General features: G+C 39.7%; 1 protein-coding gene across 2 annotated transcripts in view; it reads left to right on the top strand.

Annotated features, from left to right (window-relative positions):
• The window catches only part of PTPN14 (protein tyrosine phosphatase non-receptor type 14), a 205,382-nt gene that overhangs the window by 98,572 nt on the left and 84,913 nt on the right, over positions 1–21,897 (top strand). For both annotated transcript variants that reach the window (XM_007988457.3, XM_007988458.3), the window contains one exon: positions 1,324–1,493. In XM_007988457.3, coding sequence (XP_007986648.2) covers positions 1,324–1,493 — 170 coding nt within the window. The remainder of the gene's footprint in view (positions 1–1,323; positions 1,494–21,897) is intronic.

Below are 21,897 nucleotides of genomic sequence, written 5' to 3' on the forward strand. Positions count from 1 at the left end.
AGCTAGGAAATGAATAATAGGGTCAGAATTCATCCAAGTAAGTTTGTCTCAGTTGATAGAAATATAACCTTGGCTCTGGTTGTTGGCATTTTGTTGCTCAAGAAATGCATAGATTTCTGATGTGAACTTGTCCTTTGGAACATCGTGGGGGAAAGCTGATCAAATCATTACCCCCATCTCAAAGTAAATCCATTTAAAATATCTTTAAAGCATCTGGGTCTGCAGCTTTATGTAGGCAAGGGCACGTCTGGTTTTCTGGTAAAGTCAGTCAAAACTTCATGAGAGATTTTGGTGGAGTTGTGGCAGGATTGATCTGTGGTAATGCTGAGGAGGCAGCCAGCTGGAGTGGGAACATCGGCATAAGAATGGCTTTGGAAATTAAACATTGTAATGAAAACATTCTTTTGAAGGCAGGTTTCCAGGTGTGCTGTAAACCATTCTAGGCTATAATTGAAATATAAAAGAATCTTCAAAAGCAGTGATCTATTTTTTGGTGATTGTTGTGCTAATCCTGAAATCCTAGCATGAATTAATATAAAAGATGGGATTGGGTGCATAAAAGTACTTGTTTTAATCATTTAGCATGTTGTTCAAAAGCAAACTGGTTTAGGCTTCAAGTCTAAGGGTGAAAATCTCACTTTCATCTAACAAATCCCACCATAATCTGCCAAGAGCAGCCACCAGGGGCTCCTGCGGCAGCTGTGAAGAAGCGATCCTTCCTCTCTCAAAGCTTGATATGGGGAGAGATTTGCTGCAGTTCGTGTATAATAAAGTGGAAGAGGATGATACTTTTTAAAGCACACGAAAAGAGTGAATAAATTCTCGGTTAAAATCTGGTACTGTGTGAAAATATTCTACAGTGCAGAAGCTTTCAGTTGGCAGGCGTTTTTGTCTTAGGAACTGAGTAATAAGTTACGTTGCAGCAGGTGCAAGAGCGGTGTTGGTCTTTGCCAGTGTGCTCCATGTGACATCATGAAGCATGCAGAAGGCACACAGAAAAGGCAGTCTTCAGATATCAGGGGAAAAGTCAGCACTGTCCCTTCCCTGCATGACTCTCCTTTACCTCACATGGGCCCATTGGTATCGACAAGCACAAACAGTAGTAATGAGTAGGGATACTGCATCTGGATGCTCCATGTATGTTACAGTAGTGTGTGGTTGTGGTTTCTTTTAATTTGTCCCAAAGTCAGATGTCAAAGCTGGATCTTGTATAGGGGCTGGGGAACCCAAGGTGGGATGCAGCATGCTGGAGTCTCGTTTCGTGTGTGGCCTTGGGATGCTTGTGGTGAGCATGAACTGATGCTGTTTTACCCTTTTATCTAGACACACTACTTTGGCCTTTGGTTTCTCAGCAAGAGCCAGCAAGCACGATGGGTGGAACTGGAAAAACCTCTGAAGAAACATCTGGACAAATTCGCTAATGAGCCTCTGCTTTTCTTTGGAGTCATGTTCTATGTGCCAAATGTGTCATGGCTTCAGCAAGAGGCCACAAGGTAGGTGCATTTTCCCCCTGTGTGCCATATAAGGGTGTTGACTAACTGTGAAGCTTCCAATGAAGTAGATGAGCTGGTTGATTTAGGGGTGTGTGGGTGTGGGTGCGGGTGTGTGGTGGGGGAGAGGTTAAAACAGTTGGGGGTTGTTTACTCATTGCCTTGTAGCTTTAGAGTTTTGGTTGAATCCATGTAGCTAACTCCAGCTGTTTTCTGTAATGCTGGTAAGGCAGTAGGGATCCTGAGCCAGGCAGAATTTCGTCTCTAACAGCATGGAAATACTCATTGGAGACTATGAGTAAAATAGGCATGCAAGAATTTAATAAACAAGTAATCACCTGGCCAGGCGTGGTGGCTCATGCCTGTAATCTCAACACTTTGGGAAGCTGAGGTGGGAGCATAGCTTGAGGCCAAGAGTTCCAGACCAGCCTGGGCAGCATAGCGAGACCCTGTCTCTACAAAAAGAAAAAAATATAAAAATTAGCTGGGCATGGTGTCTTGTGCTTTTGGTTCCAGCTCCTCAGGACACTGAGGTTGGAAGATCACTTGAACCCAAAAGTTCAAGGCTGCAGTGAGCCGTGATCATGCCACTGTACTCCAGCCTGGGCAACAGAGTGAGACCCTGTCTCAAAAAAAAAAAAAAAAAAAAAGAAAAGAAAAAAAAAGAAAAGGAAAAAAAAATGAATTCTGTTTTGTCCACCCTTTTCCTAAAAGTATCCCAAAACAAAATGTAGTATCAGACTTCGAATTTGAAGATTGGAAAGGTAACTGAAAGTGGGAGTAAAGTTAAGGAGGAAAATGTTGCGAGAGCAAGAGTTTTGATGGTTGTCCCTACTAAATAGGAGGAGACAAGGAGCCAGCAGTAGAGGGGAGAACCAGGTATTGTTCCCACCTAGCTACTCAGTGTCTGCTTTAGCTTGGAGAAATCGCGTGCTGCATTTGAAATGATGTTTTTCCCTCTCATCTGTAAAGTGAGGGATTTGTGTAAGTTGATAAAGCATGTTCAGGGAGTGGAATAAGTGCATTTTTTTTGTGTTAGTATAGTTGATTTATTGGTAAGAGTTTTCCATTAAAATACCTGGGAAGTCTCCTCATCAAATGGATATTTCTTGTAGGAAAAGGAATCACATAAACCCTTTGCTTTTTGCCTTTTACCCGAACCTTGTCATTCTGAATGCTTGGGAAGCAATGTGGGGACATGCTTTGAAGAAGGAAGAGTATTCTACCTGATTTTTGTGTATTTTTTAGAATTTAAATTTCTGATATAAGGATGCACTTGAAAATTTTAAGTATATTTTAAGGCAATATCCTGCTTTTTTTTTTTTTTTTTTTAATTTGAGACAGAGTCTTGCTCTGTCACCCAGGCTGAAGTGCAGTGGCATGATCTTGGCTTACTGCAGCCTCCACCTCCCAGGTTCAAGCGATTCTCGTGCCTTAGCCTCCCGAGTGACTGGGATTATAGGCGCTTGCCACCACACCTGGCTAATTTTTGTATTTATAGTAGAGATAGGGTTTCACCATGTTGACCAGGGTGGTCTTGAACTCCTGACCTCAAATGATCTACCCACCTTGGCCTCCCAAAGTGCTGGGATGGCAGACATGAGCCACTGCGCCTGGCCTCTGCTTTCTTTCTTTAATTTGGCTTATTTGTTTTTATTTACTTACTTATTTTGAGACAGTGTCTTGCTCTGTCACCCACACTGGAGTGCGGTGGCCCAATCATGGTTCACTGCAGCCACAAACTCCCGGGCCCCCGCAATCCGCCTGCCTCAGCCTCCTGAGTAGCTGGGACTATAGGCATGTGCCACCAAGCCTGGCTCAATTTTTTTCTAATTTCATAGAGATGAAGTCTCGCTGTATTTCCCAGGCTGGCTTGAACTCCTGGCCTCAGGTGATCCTTCTACCTTGGCCTCCCAAAGTGCTGGGATGACAGGCATGAGCCACCTTGTGTCTTCTTTTTTTCACTTGCTTTCCTTTTTAAAAAGAAAAATCAAAAGCTATTGTAAATACATGGCGTAATTGCAAACAGAGTCCATGAGTTAGCTTACAGCCTGATCCAAAAAACCAAGTGTTCAGTCTTTCATGTGATAGACATTTAAAGCACTCTGTTTGTTACATACCATTGTTCCCTGTTTTCAAGTTAATTCACATATCTAAGTTCTTCCTGTACAAGAAATTATTAACTCCTCAAAATGTGATAATTTCCGTTGGCTTTTGCATCCTCCTTGAGTACTTTACACGGTGCTAGGAACACAGCATTAAGTTAATAAATACTTGCTGATTCTTGGCTCTCGGCCATTAAGTGCAAGATAATGAGTGATGAGGGTGAAACACGGACTAGAAATTAGTGCATATTGAAAAAAGTTCTGTCTGTAAGAAAAGTGAAGTATTGTTAGTCTAGACCTATCCTGTAAGGCCTATTGGTGAGAAAGAGCAGTTGAAATAAAGAGGGACTCTCAAAAGTCAGGAAACAACAGGTGCTGGAGAGGATGTGGAGAAATAGGAACACTTTTACACTGTTGGTGGGATTGTAAACTAGTTCAACCATTATGGAAAACAGTATGGCGATTCCTCAAGGATCTAGAACTAGATGTACCATATGACCCAGCCATCCCATTACTGGGTATATACCCAAAGGATTATAAATTATGCTGCTATAAGGACACATGCACACGTATGTTTATTGCAGCACTATTCACAATAGCAAAGACTTGGAATCAACCCAAATGTCCATCAGTGACAGATTGGATTAAGAAAATGTGGCACATATACACCATGGAATACTATGCAGCCATAAAAAAGGATGAGTTTGTGTCCTTTGTAGGGACATGGATGCAGCTGGAAACCATCATTCTTAGCAAACTATCACAAGAACAGAAAACCAAACACCGCATGTTCTCACTCGTAGGTGGGAACTGAACAATGAGATCACTTGGACTCGGGAAGGGGAACATCACACACCGGGGCCTATCATGGGGAGGGGGGAGGGGGGAGGGATTGCATTGGGAGTTATACCTGATGTAAATGACGAGTTGATGGGTGCAGCACACCAACATGGCACAAGTATACATATGTAGCAAACCTGCACGTTGTGCACATGTACCCTACAACTTGAAGTTTAATAATAATAAATAAATTAAAAAAAGAAAAAAAAAAAAAAAAAGAAAAGATGATTTAAAAAGTAGTAGGGACTCTGTGTCTTGAAATAAAATTGCCTCCTTAGTTTGCCCTTGCAAAAAAAAAAAAAAAAAAAAAAGAGGGACTCAGATATTATGCTTTATGAAGTTAAAAGAAAAAGGTTGTTTAAGCTTAGAAAAATTAAGTCTTACATGGGCACAGTAGTAGTTGCCTTTAGATATTTACAGACTCTTGTAGGAGGGGGAATTCTTTGTCAGCTCTGGAGCACGAAATTAGGGTCTAAGTAAGTGAAGTCCAAGGAGCCGAAGAACTTTGACTGTTTGGCTCAATGTAGGAATACAGTTTCTAATAACTAAGCCATCTAAAAAGGGAACAAGACTTAAAAAAGGGTGAGAGCACTGGTCTCGGTGAAAGTTGACATGTGGACTAGGTAGCCTATGTGGTATCCTGTAGAGGGAACCACCACCATATTGGGTAGGATGTTGCAATAGATCAGTGGTTCTCTAAAGACCAGGACCTGCTATATCATAGTTACCTGGATCACTTAGTATAAATATGATTCTAGAACCGTACCAGAAGTCTGGTTGTAATATCTAGGGCTGAGAATCAAGAGGATGTTGTTGTTTAAAATGAATAGTATCCTCTGGTGTTTCTGACACTCACCCAGCCTCAGGAATCAATGAATCAGTTAACCTCTAAAACTCTTTACAGTTTTAGATTTTCCAGGGAAATAAACTTAATGCTGCATTGTTTGACTGTCAGTATTTGCATTCATAGACTAAAACAAAAAGTATTTAAATTTCAAAGAGGGACGTAGAGAGTAAAAAGTTTTGGTAGTGGTGGTTAGTAAGTGTGGGATTTAGGAAGGACTTTTATTTTTCCTTTAGAATTTCTTTTTGCTTAGTTAGCCTGGTTTATTTCAGATGAAGGTTAATAAGGAGGAAAAGAAGTGTTTTCCAACACAGGATTTTGAAGTAAACTGTGTTGCTGACATTTGATCAGAAAAACTAACAAAAAATTTTAAACTTTGAAAGATATTTTTAGATTTAAGCACTGGAACTAGATTATATAGATTTCAGGTCTAACCAACTCTTTATGGCAAAGAATGCTGAAAGTTAGGAGTTGGTTTAGCATGCAGCATTTTGTCTGTGCGTGAGTGTGTGTGTATGTTTGCAGCATTGCAGAAATTTTTGTTGCCTCCAAGGGGCCCTAAAACTGGAATGTGCCAAGGGGTGTCAGAGTGAGTAACAGATTTAAGCTGGGAAGATGGAGGAACATGAGAAAAAAAAATGTAAGAAATAAAAGAAAAGTTGTTAGGAAGAAAAGAAAAAAAGGAATTACATCTATTTGGGAAGGTTGAGGGCCACCAACAACAATCAGGTGTGATTCAGCAAGACATGCCATGGGTTGTAAGCTTATGGACTAGAGAATAAAGGAGATCTGGTTTGGACAGAATAATATTTTTAAATGCTTGAGTTTTCTCTATGTGGTGTTGGAGATGGACAGATGAGCTGAACAAGAGGTGAAAAATGCTACAGTCCTTAAGAGCCTTTGGGAATCTCAGCCTTCTTGGGAGGTTTTAGCAGCATCTGAGGTCCGAACTGAATATTGAAACTGCCTTCCAGGCAGCTCAGCCAAGGGGAAGCAGTGGTGGTGGGGCAGGATTCCAGAGGAATGTTTCACAGAAGGCCCCAACAGCATTCATTAGGAGCGGGTTAATGACTAACTCTCCAGTCATCCGCTGTTATCCCAGTTACCAGGCATCTCAGGTGGAGATGGGCTTTGGCATCTCTCAGAGCACCTGGGATCTGCAGTGTCTGACACAAAACAGTTAGTCTTTGTGATGCTCTGCAGAGTAAGATATTTGCATAGATTAGAAATAGAAATCTGTCTTTCATTTGCGGGCAACCCGTTGGAGGAGGCAACCATTCAACCATCTGTGCTGAAAAAATAAGCCTTTGTCTGGAGCCAACCAAACTTGTTTTCACCCAACACATGTTCGCAATGATTTGGCTACTTCTGTTTGAGAACAGGTTCTATAACATTAGTCATGACCAGCCATTTCTTCTCTCTGAACAAGGACAAAGAGTCTAGATTAATACTCTGGTTGGTTTTTTCCTCTTTTTTTTTTTTTTTTTTTTTTTCCTGTGTATATGACTCCATATATATATCAAGACACAGAAGAGTCAAAGGAAGATATGTTTAAAAGCTGTTTATTTAATTTATTGTGCCAGAGAATCGCACCCCTGGAAATTTTTAGGTCAATAGTATATTCAGAACAACACAACAAAAATTTGAGAATGACATTGATTGCAATTTGTTTAATAAAGTGATTGGCTTTATTAAAATTATCAAGTCCAAATTGGTTTAAATTAGAAAATTAGGAAGCACTGCTTTTTTGACATTAATTTGACATACTGTGTCTCATCTGCTAGATATGACTTTTGAGGGGCAAGTCCCTTCATAAGTGAGGGAAACCTGTCAAGACACTGTGATTGTGTTGGATAAGAAATAGATAACTCAGGCCCTACTTTAAGGTGTTAATTGAATGAGAAAACAAAAAATATTAAAAGGAAAATACACACAGGGGTACAAATAAAAGGAAAAAAGAAGAAATCCCTTGATATTGTTATAGAAGTGTTAAAAGAAAACTAGTGAAAAGAAGGACACACTCTAATAGACAGATGGGGGATGAGTCATGAAACCATAGGATTTAAAGAGATTAAGAACCACTGAGTTTGTTAACCCCACTCCAAACTGTAAGATTTATTACCTTGGGGCTTTGAAAATGTTAGTTTTCCCCTGTTGGTTAAAATGACTCAAGGGATGGGACCACTGTAATTTTTTCCATTTTGCTTTGCTTCTCAGATTCCTTTTTGCCAGCTTTTCTGTCCAGCAAAGGGACTCTTGCTAGCAGTTCATCTTCCCCAGCATGTTCGTTCTCCTGACTCAAAGGAAATATTTTTGTAATGTGTTTTAATGATTTGCATAGCAACAGGCTCGTTATAAACACATGGTTTTCACATTTTTCTGGACACGGAAAGAAAAAAGATGGCTTGTGAGAGGTGGATAAATTCTTATTCAAACAGAAGGATACTTAATAATAGCAAGGGGAAGCCAGAAAATTGCTGGCCAAGATCACTGCTTTTAGTTTAGATCTGGGGTTTTTCCAAGTCTTCCTTAAGCAAGGAAGTCCCTCTTTAATTTCTTTAATACTAAGGAGAAAACTTTTAAAAGAAAATGTAATTTTTGAAGAGTGAATTTAGGCTATAAACTTCTAAGTTGCTGAGTACATGCATGGTTTCTAAAATTTTAAATTTTGAGGTTTTTTTTTTTTTTTTTTTAAACCAAAACATGTTTGTCTTTGCATTACTCACATTGAATGTTATGGTTGCACAGTGCACAGGAGCTTCTAATTGTCCTAATGAGGTCAGATAACATTTCCTCCTTTGCCAGGACATCTTAGTAGCTTACCTGTTTGGGTGGAGCTGTCCACGCTCTTAATGGTGAGCACTCTACAGAATTGACAGAGTGCAACTACTGCTGTAGCCAGAACAGTCACTCCATTTGCCAAGGAAGATTTTAGTACACTCTTGTACATCTGGCGGAGACATCAGGTCCACAGGACCTGTTCCAAGTACCCTCTGTCTGGTGGGTGCTCTGTCTGTTTTCGGTGCTTCTCAGCAGCTATGGATATCCCCTACTCTTAGGATCAGTGATCTATTGTACATCTCCCAGTTTTCCAAAGTCCTTGGCTACCAGGCTGTATTCTAGTCAGTCAGGTAAAACTGCCTAGCAGTTATCATCAGGAGATTTTAAAATACTTAATCTCTGTATGGGTTTGCATGGAGCATTCTTAAATGTTAAAGATAGTTCCTGTCTGGGAAGAACCAAGTGGACAAGTTGTCTTTCAACCAACTGAGAATAAGTGCCCACAGTTAAAGCTGTGCTGTTTAGGTACCAGAAAGAAGGTAAGTGCATTTCTGTGTGTGAAGTGAATGACAAGGGAGTTAGGTTAATGCATCTTTAAACTCTGATGGGGGTCCCCTTTTTCCAGTTACACATTTGGGCCTATGGCATATTGATGGGAAAGCCAGACTTAGTGAAGCTATATATCTTCATAAGGGTTAAAATGGTGTTTTGGTATGTGCGTGTGTGTCTCTATGTGTGTGCGTGTGTGTGCTTAAACTAGGTTTCAGGAAATGACCTTACAAGTAGCTTTCTTCACCTTTTCTTTCTTGTAAATACCAATACTTTTCCCCCTTCGACTCCTGCAATCTGCCTTGTGTGCTGTTGTAAACAAGTTAGTGTTCAGCCAGTGTTCAAAGTATCTCTTTTAAAAGCTCTAATTATGGTAGTATTTCCATTTCCTTTTACAGCACCCTTTATTTTGTTCCTCCAGTTCTTTTAGTTCTTTTATTATTTTGAAATGTCATTTTAATGGATATTTAAAGTCTACCCGTGGGCTGGGATATAGGGACTCCCTTCAAGTCTTAAGATTCAGCATGAATTCCCTGTGGATAATATAATTTGCTGAGAATAGCAAATTCTCCTCCTGGCCAGCTCTAGCTAGTGAATGGGAAATTGTTCTCTTTATGTTGGTTATTGAGAATGGAATTATTTCTGCCAGATATTTTAGATATTTTAAGATGCAGTTGATATTGGGATCTAATCTCAAACATTCTGTGTGGTTAATGTAATGTACAATGTGATGAGAGAAGATGGCTGTCTGTAATAAACAGTGCAGCCTTGGAGGGAAGAAGAATTACCTTCCCAAAATGAGATAAGTTGATTGTCATTTGCATTGTTTTTTATTTCAACCTTTATTAAGTACCTCTTCTGTGTTAGACACTTTGCTAGTTGGTGGGAATGTAGGGAATGTGATAACGAACAGGTCTCAACTCCCCACCTCCCTCCCACTCCCACCACAGAGCTATATCTCCAAGCAGCTTTTATTTCATTTCCGTGTATTTGATTTACTAGAGATTTGTTTGAATTTGTCTTTAAAGTCTACATTGCTAACCCTGTTTACTTCCAGAAGAAGGCTATGCCACTGCTTTGGTGAACCCCAGGGCAAATGTCTCCCGGGACCAGAACCAGCTTCATGGGTCTGTGACTTGCACGGTTAGTTGCACAGTACCCCATGCTCAGAAATGCCCTGTAGTTGGTTTAGTGCTCTGCTGTTGCCATCCCGAAATTTTTGGTTTTTGAACACTGGACCCTGCATTTTCACTTTGCACTAGACTCTGCAAATTAAGTAACCAGCCCTTCCCAGGACAAGGACAGCCTCCTGTTCCTTGTACGCACTCTGCTTGTTCTGTTGTTATCTTGTGATTTATTCTTAAATATTGGTGAATTTACTGATTTGAATCTACTGTTATGGGTATGATCAAATAGAAAAAGTAAATTTAATAAACCCTCAGGGGAACAAAAATAAAATTTTCACTGTCTTTGTAAGTAAGAAAATAGAAATGTAGCACTGGTAACCATTTCTGCTCCTGGACCTGACTCACTGGGAAATCCTGGCAGGAATTGGGGAGGTATGGTAAAGTCAGTTTGATTTCTTTTAGGAAAGCTGATTGGATTATCTTGTCTTGATCCCCAACTAGGATTTTCTTATGTTTTACTGTGAAGAAGATGACTCTTAAGAAAGTTTATACTTTTCTTAATTAAATCTAGACTATACAGTATTGCCTACTTCATAGTACAAGTTGTCCAAATACATGAAGTTGCTTCTTGTTTGTTTCTTTGCTCTTAAGAAAAAGATATGGTGTGAAAGATATGCAGTTAGGCCGGGCGCAGTGGCTCACGCCTGTAATCGCAGCACTTTGGGAGACCGATCACCTGAGGTCAGGAGTTCGAGACCAGTCTGACCAATGTGGAGAAACCCCATCTCTACTAAAAATACAAAATTTACAGGTATGCGTGGTGGTACACACCTGTAATCCCAGTTACTAGGGAGGCTGAGGCGGGAGAATTGCTTGAACCTGGGAGCAAGAGGTTGTGGTGAGCTAAGGTCACCCCATAGCACTGGGCAACAAGAGTGAAACTCCGTCTCAAAAAAGAAAGAAAGAAATAAAGAAAGAAAGGAAGGAAAGGAAAGGAAGGAAAAAGGAAAGAAAGAAATGCAGTTCAGTAGTTAGCTGTTGAGGCAACCTACTGCTACTGGAACAATGAAGTAGAGACAAATAAGATGAAGTTAACTTAGCCATAAACATAATCTAGCTGTTTCTCTGATATTCTTTCCCTTTAGGGAAAACAAGTAGTAAAATAAATCAGTGTTCTTTTGTAATATCCCTTCAATTAACACATTATTTGTTGTAGGTACCCTATAATGAAGGGGAAACTCAGAATTTCAAAAGGAAATAAATCAGATGCATTATTCATATTTCAAAAGAAGTCTTCATGTAATGTTTGTGTTCTTTAATGCATCTGAGATGTTTGATTGAGACGCTTTATAAAGCAAGATATGCTTATATGTATGTTTTAACCATTAGAAAAACAAAGTTTACCAAAAAAAATAGGTTGAGTATCCCTAATTCAGAAATTCAAAATCTATAATGCACCAAAATCAAAAACTTTTTGAGCACCAACATGATGCTCAAAGGAAATGCTCATTGAAGCATTTAGGATTTCTGAGTTTTGGATGAGAGATGCTCTACTGGGTAAGTATAGCAAATATTTCAAAATCTGAAATCCCAAACACTTCTTGTCCCTAACATTTTGCATAAGGGGTACTCAACCTGTTTAGTATACTTCAAAGAAGCGATAATTTTATTATTATATCTTTAAATCATATGGTTAATGTGTTTATTAGTATTTGGTCTATTGGAACTTTTCTCAAAAGCAAGCAAAAATAACATGCTTCTGTTGAGGTATTTTGAAAATAAGTTCTTAAGCAGAGGTATTGGTTTTTATCCTTTGTGAATTCCTTGATTTTCAAAGATACATTCATTCATTTGTTCATTCATTCATTGATTCCAAATTGTTCTTTATTCGTGTTACATTGCAGGACTGAGAAAGATTAAACAGTTCAGCCCATGAAATCATAAAGATTTGTAATAGAGCATGAGTTAAAATAGTCTACATTTTCTAAAACTTGAGTAGAAGACGATGATGCCATATTGTAGTGTTTACCTTTAACAAAGGTGTGAAAAGAAGGGGAAAAAACACCAGAAGCTATGTGAAGAGGTGTTTTGTCATGTCAAAGCATGCAGGCTGTGCCTTATTAATTTTTAAGAGACACCCCCTTCCCCATAAAGGATTCTCAAGATTGTAGGGGTATCATTACAATGGGTGGGGTTGAGAATGGGGTGTTAATTTCAAAAATGGATTAAAAAAAAATCTTGACATTGGAAGAGGTGCAAAGAATAGATGTTTTATAATCGTTTGCTCTACCTTTTTCCTGAATATCAGCATTGGGACATTCAGTTCAAGTGGAGTGGGTGGAGAGAGAGGAGGGAAGTGACAGATGGGCTACATCCACATGTTAAAGAAACTCACAGTGTCTGAGCAGCAGCAGAATCTAGAAAGCACAAGAATCCAAAACCTCAAAACCTCCCCAGCCTGAGGATATTATAGTTCTATGTGGTTCTGTGGAAAAATGTAGTTGCGTTCCATCACTGGATATAATGTAGCAGTAGTAGTCATGGTAGCAGCTAACATTTATGTGCAAGATGCTTTGCTAAGTATCTCAGATTATTATCTTTTTCAGTCTTCACTAGAACTCTATAAAGTGGGCACCCTGAAAAAGAACTGTTTGTTTTTTTAAATAAAAGAAGTTTTTCCTCTAACAAGTGGAGTAGATTTAGGTCGTCACATAAATGGAGTCTTTTACATTACTTTGTCAGAGAAATACATCCGTCCATGCCTTTTATCACTGGCTTTATCAGAGTACCAGGGAGTTTAGTTCTATTAAAAAGTCAACAAAGAGAGCCAGAGGGCTGACCTACCAGTAAGATCAGAGATTATAAACTAGTACTATGAGGGCTGATTCTGGTCTTCAGGTGGGTTTTGTTTCACCAGGATCCTTTTTAAAAGAACTGAATTGGGACGCCTTGCAGAGAGGCATGTGCTGTCTAACTGGTCCTAGTTCTCCACTCCATAGGGAGTTACAGTCAGCAGCATTTATACATTCATGTGACCTGCCGGCCTTGTAGGTATTTAGGTCCTGACTTCTGATACTTGTACTTTCTGTATAACTTGAAGTGCATCTCAGTACTCGGGTCAGCCTATACCTCTTCATTGACCCAGTTGATTTTATGTCATTCAGTGTCCAGCTGTATTAACACTTTAGCTGCCTATAACAGACTGTAGATGGTTGAGCTGAGTGTGAGAATATAACTTCCCTAAGTGCTCATTTGAAAACTTTATTTCTATTTAAAGATCACTCCGGAGGGCTAGATTTTATGTCCCTGTCAACCTTCTATTGCAGAGCCATGGCTCAAATTATTTAGATTTCCTCTCTTTGTTGCTCACAATATCTGTCTCATCTCTGATTACCCATAAAAGGTTCATGCATAGAAAGAGTACCAAGCGTCTTATAGGCCAATAAAGACATCATTCAAATCTTAAACAAACACAGCCTATTTGAGAAAGAGCCCTTTGCCTTATATCAAGACGGACCAGAATGATAGAGTTTTATATCTAAATATGAAACCCCACATATCCATAGATCACAGAGACCAGCTGCTCTGTTTTACAGATGAAGAAACTGAGAAACAGACAGATAAGGGGACTCTGCCCATAGTCACACAACTGTTTAGTGACAAGCCTGGCTCTTAAGCTGGTTCTGGAATGGTTTTAGGTGAACCAAGCATGCTGACATGGGAGAGCCCATAGATAGGATTTATTTAAACGTTCAAAAAGTCCTTGCCAATCTTCCCCTCCCCTTCCCTCCCCCCCCCATTCCCTTCCCCCTCCCACTCCCCTCCCCTTAGCTGTAATAGCTAAGACACACTGTGGAATTGGAAGGGATGAGTTTTGTCAAAGAGAAGGAAGTCGTTTAGACAGAAGAAACAAAGGGTAGAGGGAAACAGGCACTTCTTTGAGTGAGTCCTTTAAATAGTGACCATTATGTAGAGAGTGGAACTAAAATGGGTTTTATTTAACGTCTTTATCAGTGATCTCCAGCCCTGGGCACATAGTGAAAGTGCCAAGCTTTCAGATGACACTAAGTCCTTTAGAAGGGTAGAAAATTGAGACATTGCAAGTAAACAGTAGAAAGGTGTCAGCAGGTGTCAAGTTACCAGGTGTGACTCAAATAATGATACTGCTTTCTGGGGTACTTTGTAAAAGCAGAGGAGGAGTAATCATAGTGGGACATGTTGCAACATGTTTCAGTTTACAGCCTCCTAACTCTCAAGGTCAGCTCGTCAATCTTGTGCTTGCAGCTGGGGAAAGTGAGTAGACATTTTGCCTGACGTTTGCTGCCAGCATAAAAATGAGTTACCGTTATTGAGAGCAAAGCCCAGCAACTCTGACGTTAGTTTAACTGAAATGCGAGTTAGACACATGGTCCTTTAGTAGAAAATCACAGAGATGAAGCAATGTTGGAAGCAAATGCTTCTGACCAGCATAAATGTTTTGAAGAAGGTAGAAAAGAGGTTTACGACAGTGACTAATGTGAGAAACCCATAGGGCTAAGGAAAACATGAAAAGGTCAGTAATTTGGATCCTTGCAATAAAATGGCCAACTGTGAAAATATAGCTACTGATGAGGATAGTGATGGAAAATTTGAAGCAAGTTATGTGTCTGCTCGAACTCTGTGTGTTTTGAATGATTGTCGAAATCAGCAAAGAACTAGTATTTTGGTTTAATCTTCAAGGAAAATAATAGCTGGAAATAAAACAATATAAAAACAAAACACTGCAAAGGAGAACATACATTAGTTTAGTGTGGGAAGTAGGAAAAAAAGAAAAAAGAAGGAGAATGGACTTGAAGACCTCACTCTCTGGTGTTTATTTCTTGGTCAGGCTCTGTAAACTCCCCAAAATTAAGTTCTTGTGTTTAGAATCAGGAGATGATGCTAGCATAGCTATTGTAAGGATGAGTTCAGAAAGCACTTGCCATTGTGCTCAGCACATAGTAGGTATTCAAATAATGATGGTTTTTTTTTTAAACAAAGAAGATATACTAGAAGGTTGCAGGAAACTGCTGCATCCCTCAGAGAGCTGTGCTGGTATCAGTCACCTGGCAGAAGATTCTCTGTGACCCACACTAACCAGAAACGTAGAGGAAGAGCATTCTGGGAAATGGAGTGCAGCCTAGTCAGGTTGAGACATTACAATGCCACTATGAGGCTTCGTACATTATTAATGATTAGTAAAACCCAGATCACTGTAAACCATACCCTACTAGAAACTCTACTGAGTACAAATTTCCTACTGACTCGTGAGTTCTGAAATTCAAAATTACTCCCTCAAAACAAATGATATGATATTATTGAAGGTAAGTTCAAATTTGTCCCTAATTCTCTCAGGCAATTCCCAAAAGTGGAGTTGCAAAAAATAATTTAAGCAAACATTTTGTGTTGTTATCATAGACATATATTTCCCCGGGAGGTTCCCTGCCCTCATCCCAGTCCCACACGAGGGAGCAGATCTGCTACAGAGGACGTGGGCTGGTCCCGTGTTCTGTGTGGAGTGTGGGAAGGCTAAGATTATCAGGCCCGTGCGAGGAGACAGGATGAAGCGGGCCTTGCCTCACAGCTTGCCAGATGGTCAGAGCAGCTGTTCAGAACAGGGAAGCCAGGTTGGCTGCCACAGGACGGGCCAGGCTGACCTAATGGTAATCTCACAGTACTTGTAACTTGAAGAGACTATAGTCTGAAAAGATAAACAGATTCCAGTGAAAGATTATTTAAAGAGATGATGGACTCCTGATGAGTGACACTTATTTAAAAAATAAAAGTAAGACATGGGGCCTGTTGGTTCTTTGAGTGTGGGCTTCACATTACATGCATCAGTATTGCCGTGGCATTAAAAAAAAAAAAAAATAGGTTCTTGTACCCCAGTCCTGACTCCCTGAATCAAAATCTGTTTTTGTTCATTGCCACGGGTGAATCTTATCATTTAAGTGTGGCTAAATGGAAGACAACTGTATCCTGATGTCTTTTCAGCTGTAGCTGATCTTTTCTGTTAGTAGATGGATGTTGGAGAATCTCAGGGGGGGTTTTGGGGAACTGGGAAGGAATTAAAGAGTTGCAAAGCTTAAAACATCTGGTTCAGGCTGAGGAATTTAGAGAATACATGGCACGGTCTTATTTAGTAGAAAAATTGTGGGCATCTTCTGGGGATCCTAGAAGGAACAGAATGGAGAATCCAAGGTTCTTCTATAGCAGTTTTGTACAGTTAATTGTATTTCCTCTCTTCCAGAATATTTTAGCCTTCTAGGTAGTTAAACTTCTATAATGCACAGTAGATAATACATAATATAATGAGTAATACGTCTCCTAAATAAGTTTAGGGGATATATTAAATACTATTTATTGTGTACGAATTTAGCCTTTTGTGTGCCCTTTAATTATGTATTAAATTTATTATTCCTGTAAGAATAATATAACTGGCCTGAATTATACTACTCTAGGACCCTAAAACTTTAAACATGACTTCCCCTGTTTCTGCAGGCTTTGAAGTTACAGATTGAATTTTAGTTTTTAAAGTGAGAATTTTGCAAAACTGAGAATTCTACACCTGGATTTCAGTAATTCTTTTGCCACTCTCTGATTTATTGATTTTTACTGCATTTAGGTAAGTGTAAGACGAAATAATGGGTAAATTAAGAAAACAGTAAAAGAATTTCAGCCAAATAAAATTCAAGGTTGTGAAAACATTTTTTCTTTCTATTATCAGTTTTTTGAAAAAATATTATTTCTGGCACCGGTTCATGAAATACTTGATTTCAACTCCCAACTAGAAGTACACTATATTTAAGTAAAAATAAATAAATAAATAAATAAATAAATAAATAAATACGGAGAGGCTTGGTTCTAGATAGCAGTTGTCTTAATTTTCCAGACATCTCCTGCTACTTCCTTACTATACATTGAGAGATTTTGTGTGTTGCATTTGCATACATGCAAACACACCCATGATTTTATGATGTGCTGACTCTTGTTAAGAGTACTTGAAAGCATTATCCGGAGATCTAATATTCTGACAACCTTTTTTTCTTTTTGAGATGGAGTCTTGCTCTGTCACCTAGGCTGGAGTGCAATGGTGCGATCTCGGCTCACTGCAACCTTTGCCTCCCAGGTTCAAGCGATTCTCCTGCCTCCGCCTCCCCAGTAGCTGGGATTAGAGGTGCCCACCACCATGCCTGACTAATTTTTGTAGTTTTAATAGAGTAGGAGTTTCACCATGTTGGCCAGGCTGGTCTCAAACTCCTGACCTCAGGTGATCTGCTTGCCTCAGCCTCCCAAAGTGCTGGGATTACAGGCATGAGCCACTGCACCCAGCCCTAATAGTCTTTAACCAAAATTTTCACACTTATTTTTAAAAATATGGTTTGAAAATATTTTATCCACCACAAGTTGGAAAATGCCAGGTAAAAGAAAACTGTATTTTTTTAAAAACTTTATTTTAGATCTAGGGGTTCTGTGTGGGTTTGTTATGTAGGTAAATTGTGTGTCATGGGAGTTTAGTGTACAGATTATTTCATCACTCATGCAATAAGCATAGCACCTGATAGGTAGTTTTTCAGTCCTTACTCTCCTCTCACCCTCCATCCTCAAGTAGGCCCTGGTGTTTGTTATTCCCTTCTTTGTGTCCATGTATACTAAATGTTTAGCTCCCACTTAAAAGTGAGAACATGTAGTGTTTGGTTTTCTGTTCCTATGTTAGCGCACTTAGGATAGTGACCTCCACCTGCATCCATGTTGCTGCAGAGGACATGATCTTGCTGTTTTTTGTGGCTGCATAGTATTCCATGGTGTGTATGTAACACATTTTCTTTATCCAGTCTACCACTGATGGACATTTAGGTTGATTCCATGTCTTTGCTATTGTGAATGGTGCTGCTATGAACATACATGTGCATGTGTCTTTATAATAGAATGATTTATATTCCTTTGGGTATATAACCCATAATGGGATTGCTGGGCCAATTGGAAATTCTGCCTTAAGTTCTTTGAGAAATCGCCAAACTGCTTTCTACCATGGCTGATTTACCATGGCTAATTTGCATTCCCACCAGCAGTGTATAAGCATTCCCCTTTCTCAGTTATTTTTAGACTTTTAATTAATAGCCATTCTGACTGATGTAAGGTGGTATATACCTCATGGTGGTTTTGATTTGCATTTCTGTAATGATTACTGGTGATGAGCATTTTTTCTTAATGCTTGTTGGCCGCATATATGTCTTCTTTTGAAAAGTGTGTGTTCGTGTCCTTTGCCCGCTTTTTAATGGGATTGTTTGTTTTTTCCTTGTTAATTTGAAAATCTGTATTCTTTACACCCAGTTCACTGAATACTTTTTTTTAAAAGGGTGTCATGAACTATTTAACCATTATACTCTAAAGCAGGCATTTTTCCTTTCTGGGTTAAAATGATTATTTTCTAATTGAGGACATTGTATAATGATAGTATAATTACAACTAGAATATGATTAGAAATTCATTTAAAGCTTTGAACATCTGAAGAATGGTGAGTTGAATTACAGATATTCTTGGCTATTGCTCTGTTATACTTGCATTTTATCTCAACACACACACACACACACACACTACAGGACTGAACCATTTTACTTCTTTTCACTCTGGCCCAACATATAAATAATTGATTAGAGAGCATTAAAGTAGGTGAAGGGAATCAGTTTCACTTTCGATCATGGGAATGAAGTACTCCTATATTTTTAATTGTCCAGATCAAGCTTGTCCAACCCGCAGCCCACGGGCCACATGCAGCCCAGGATGGCTTTGAATGTAGCCCAATACAAATTCACGTGGACATTGTACAGATTCTGCTCTTGTGGGTTTCACTTAAGAAACAGAATTTTGTAAGGATAAGCGCGTTTCAAATCATCAAATTGAATCCCTCTTTCAAGAAACCAGTCTTTGTAGTCAGTCACATGATTATTGACCAGGGCAAAGAAGCCCAGGAATGTGCTTTTTGAGTGGCATCCTGTGCCACGTCCTCCACTAAACATGTTTAGCCATGGCTTCCCTCCCCTACCCTGTGTGCCGCCCAAAGACCGACTCCCTGTTCCACTCTCGGTTCTTCCACCTTTTCTCTGGGTCCTCAACTTCGTCTGGGGTGACGCCAATTTCATGTAATTTTCAAATATCTTTAATATCTGCTTCTCATAGATTCCTTGCTTTTGATTTTCAACCACACTTTGTTTTTCTATATTAAAAATTAACCACAAAGTATTTCATAATTTTATACTTCCTAATTACCATTTAATATCTCTATTACCATTGGATGCCTTTTCTTTTCTTTTTTTTAAATTTGCTTTCTGTTAACTTACCCATTGCTTTCATCAGTTTTTATCTGTTCCTTCTTGAGTCCTTGAAAAAGCATGTCCATCATCGATTTTGCTTATATTTGCCTCTTGAAAGTTACCAGAGGACACTGCCAGCCCTGAGCCAGAGGCCTTTTCTCACTTCTAGACAACATGAGACATGGAGAGCCCTCTCCTCAAAATCCTCTCTCCTTCCTTGGCTTTTGGTGACCTTCACCTTATCTCATCTCTGACCTGCTTATTTTCATCTTCCAATCTCCAATTTCCTGGAACCCTGTCCTTCTTCTAAATTTTTCTCTATATTTGCTGTGCAATAGAGGTTAATTATTTTTAGCCTTTAGAAGTAATTTTTTTGGGTTTTTTTGAGACAGGGTCTTACTCTGTTGCCCAGGCTGGAGTGCAGTGGCACAATCACAGTTCACTGTAGCCCTAAATTCCTGGGCTCGCGTGAAACTCCCATCTCAGCCTCCCAAGTAACTGGGAACACAGGCATGCATCACCACGCCTGGCTAAATTTCTTGATTATTATTATTATTATTTTTGTTTGTGTGGAGATAATGTCTCACTATGTTGCCCAGGCTAGCCTAGAACTCCTCGGCTCAAGCAGTCCTCCTGCCTCAGCCTCCCAAAGTGCTAGGACTACAGACATGAGCTACCACGCCCAACCCTAGACGTAATTTTTGACAAACGTGGCCTAATTTTGTACCATTTACCCACATCTTATTCTTGATTTCTTGGTGACAGAGGACAGTCATTCATTCATTTATATACTGAATATCTGCTGTGTACTGGGAACTGGATGTATAAGCCGAATACAGCCTTTTTCTTAAGCGTGTATTTATGGCCCCTCTGATTGTTGTTACATTCTTGCTTCAGTGTCCTCAGAGTGGTGATGACAACTATTTGTCAATCATCTCTACCCACAATACTCAGCTCAATCTTTGTAGGAACCAGAAAGGTAGACAGTGATGAACTGTTACTTACTTGCTGTCTTCTCTTGACTTTAAATCCTCCGTTAAATATCCCATTTTTCTATAAGTAGCTTCAAGATTCTTTCACTGTCACAAATTGAAAATGTGTCACCTGACCTCCCTCTCCCCCCCAATGTCATTTGTTACACTAGACCCCGACTGTTCCTTCAGGCTTCTCCTCTGCTTAGTAGACACTTCCATACTTGGAGTCAAATTGTTGTCTTTGTGCTAGTAGTCATTTTTTAAGAGAGGCTTTTTGGTGAAATGTAACATATGTACAGAGAAGTGCAAAAATGGAAAGTGAGGCCGGGCGCGGTGGCTCACGCCTGTAATCCCAGCACTTTGGGAGACTGAGGTAGGTGGATCATGAGGTCAGGAGATCGAGACCATCCTGGCTAACATGGTGAAACCCTGTCTCTACTAAAAATACAAAAAAAATTAGCCGGGAGTGGTGGCAGGCGCCTGTAGTCCCAGCTACTCGGGAGGCTGAGGCAGGAGACTGGGCTGAGGCAGGAGACTGGTGTGAACCCGGGAGGTGGAGCTTGCAGTGAACCAAGATTGCACCACTGCACTCCAGCCTGGGCAACAGAGTGAGACTCCATCTCAAAAAAAAAAAAAAAAGAAAAGAAAAAAGAAAAGTGTACAGCTCCATGAATCTTTGTAAAGTGAACACACCCATGCAGTCAGTCCCTACATCAAGAATCAGAGCATCACCAGCCACTCAGAATCTGTCTTTGTGCTTCCTCTCAGTGTCTATGGATCAGGATAACCATTATCCTGAATTCTAATACCATATATTAGTTTTGCTTTTCTTTAAAAACAAAAAACAAAAAGCTTTTTAGGTAGAGTAATACAGTATATGCTCTTTGATGTCTTACTTCATTAATCAACATTTTGTGAGTCATCTATATTGTTGTGTATAGAGATCATTCATTTTCGTTGCTGCATAATATTCTATCAAAGGAAGACATACATTACAATTTACCCATTCTACAAAGGACATTTGAATTGTTTACATTTAGGAGCTATTAAGAATGGAACCGTGTTGCTGTGAACATTTCTAGTACATGTCTTGTGGACAGTCTCACACAGGCTCTGATGAATGTACTTATTTCTGCTGAATTTGCATATGCTAGTTTAAATCAATAGTTTTCCAAAAATTGTATTACTGCCAGCAAAATGAAAAGCAAATTGTAAGGCTGAGAAATCTTAAATACTTGATCTTGTGTTTTTTTTTTTTCTTTCTTTCTGTATTCAATTTGTTATTCATTATGCAAATGTAAGTACCTTTTGTGTTTGAGGCCCTCAAGGGATATCAGTAATCATAAAAGCAAGTATCCTGGCATTTATTCAGTTGCAAATCCTATTGATCTTTTTTTTTTTTTCCTTGAGACAGAGTCTTGTTCTTTCATCCAGGCCTTAGTGCAATGTTGCAATCATAGCTCACTGCACCCTCCTGGCCCAGGAGATCCTCCTACCTCATCCTGAGTGTAGTTGGGACTACAGGCATGTGCCACCATGCCTGGCTAAATTTTTTTTTTTTTTTTGAGACAGAGCCTTGCTCTGTCACCCAGGCTGGAGTGCAGTGGCCGGATCTCAGCTCCCTGCAAGCTCTGCCTCCCAGGTTTACGCCATTCTCCTGCCTCAGCCTCCCGAGTAGCTGGGACTACAGGTGCCCGCCACCTCGCCTGGCTAGTTTTTTTGTACTTTTTAGTAGAGACGGGGTTTCACCAGGTTAACCAGGATGGTCTCGATCTCCTGACCTCGTGATCCACCCGTCTCGGCCTCCCAAAGTGCTGGGATTACAGGCTTGAGCGCCCGGCCGCCTGGCTAATTT

The sequence above is a fragment of the Chlorocebus sabaeus genome, chromosome 25 (genome assembly GCF_047675955.1).
Source record: "Chlorocebus sabaeus isolate Y175 chromosome 25, mChlSab1.0.hap1, whole genome shotgun sequence".
NCBI lineage: Eukaryota > Metazoa > Chordata > Mammalia > Primates > Cercopithecidae > Chlorocebus > Chlorocebus sabaeus.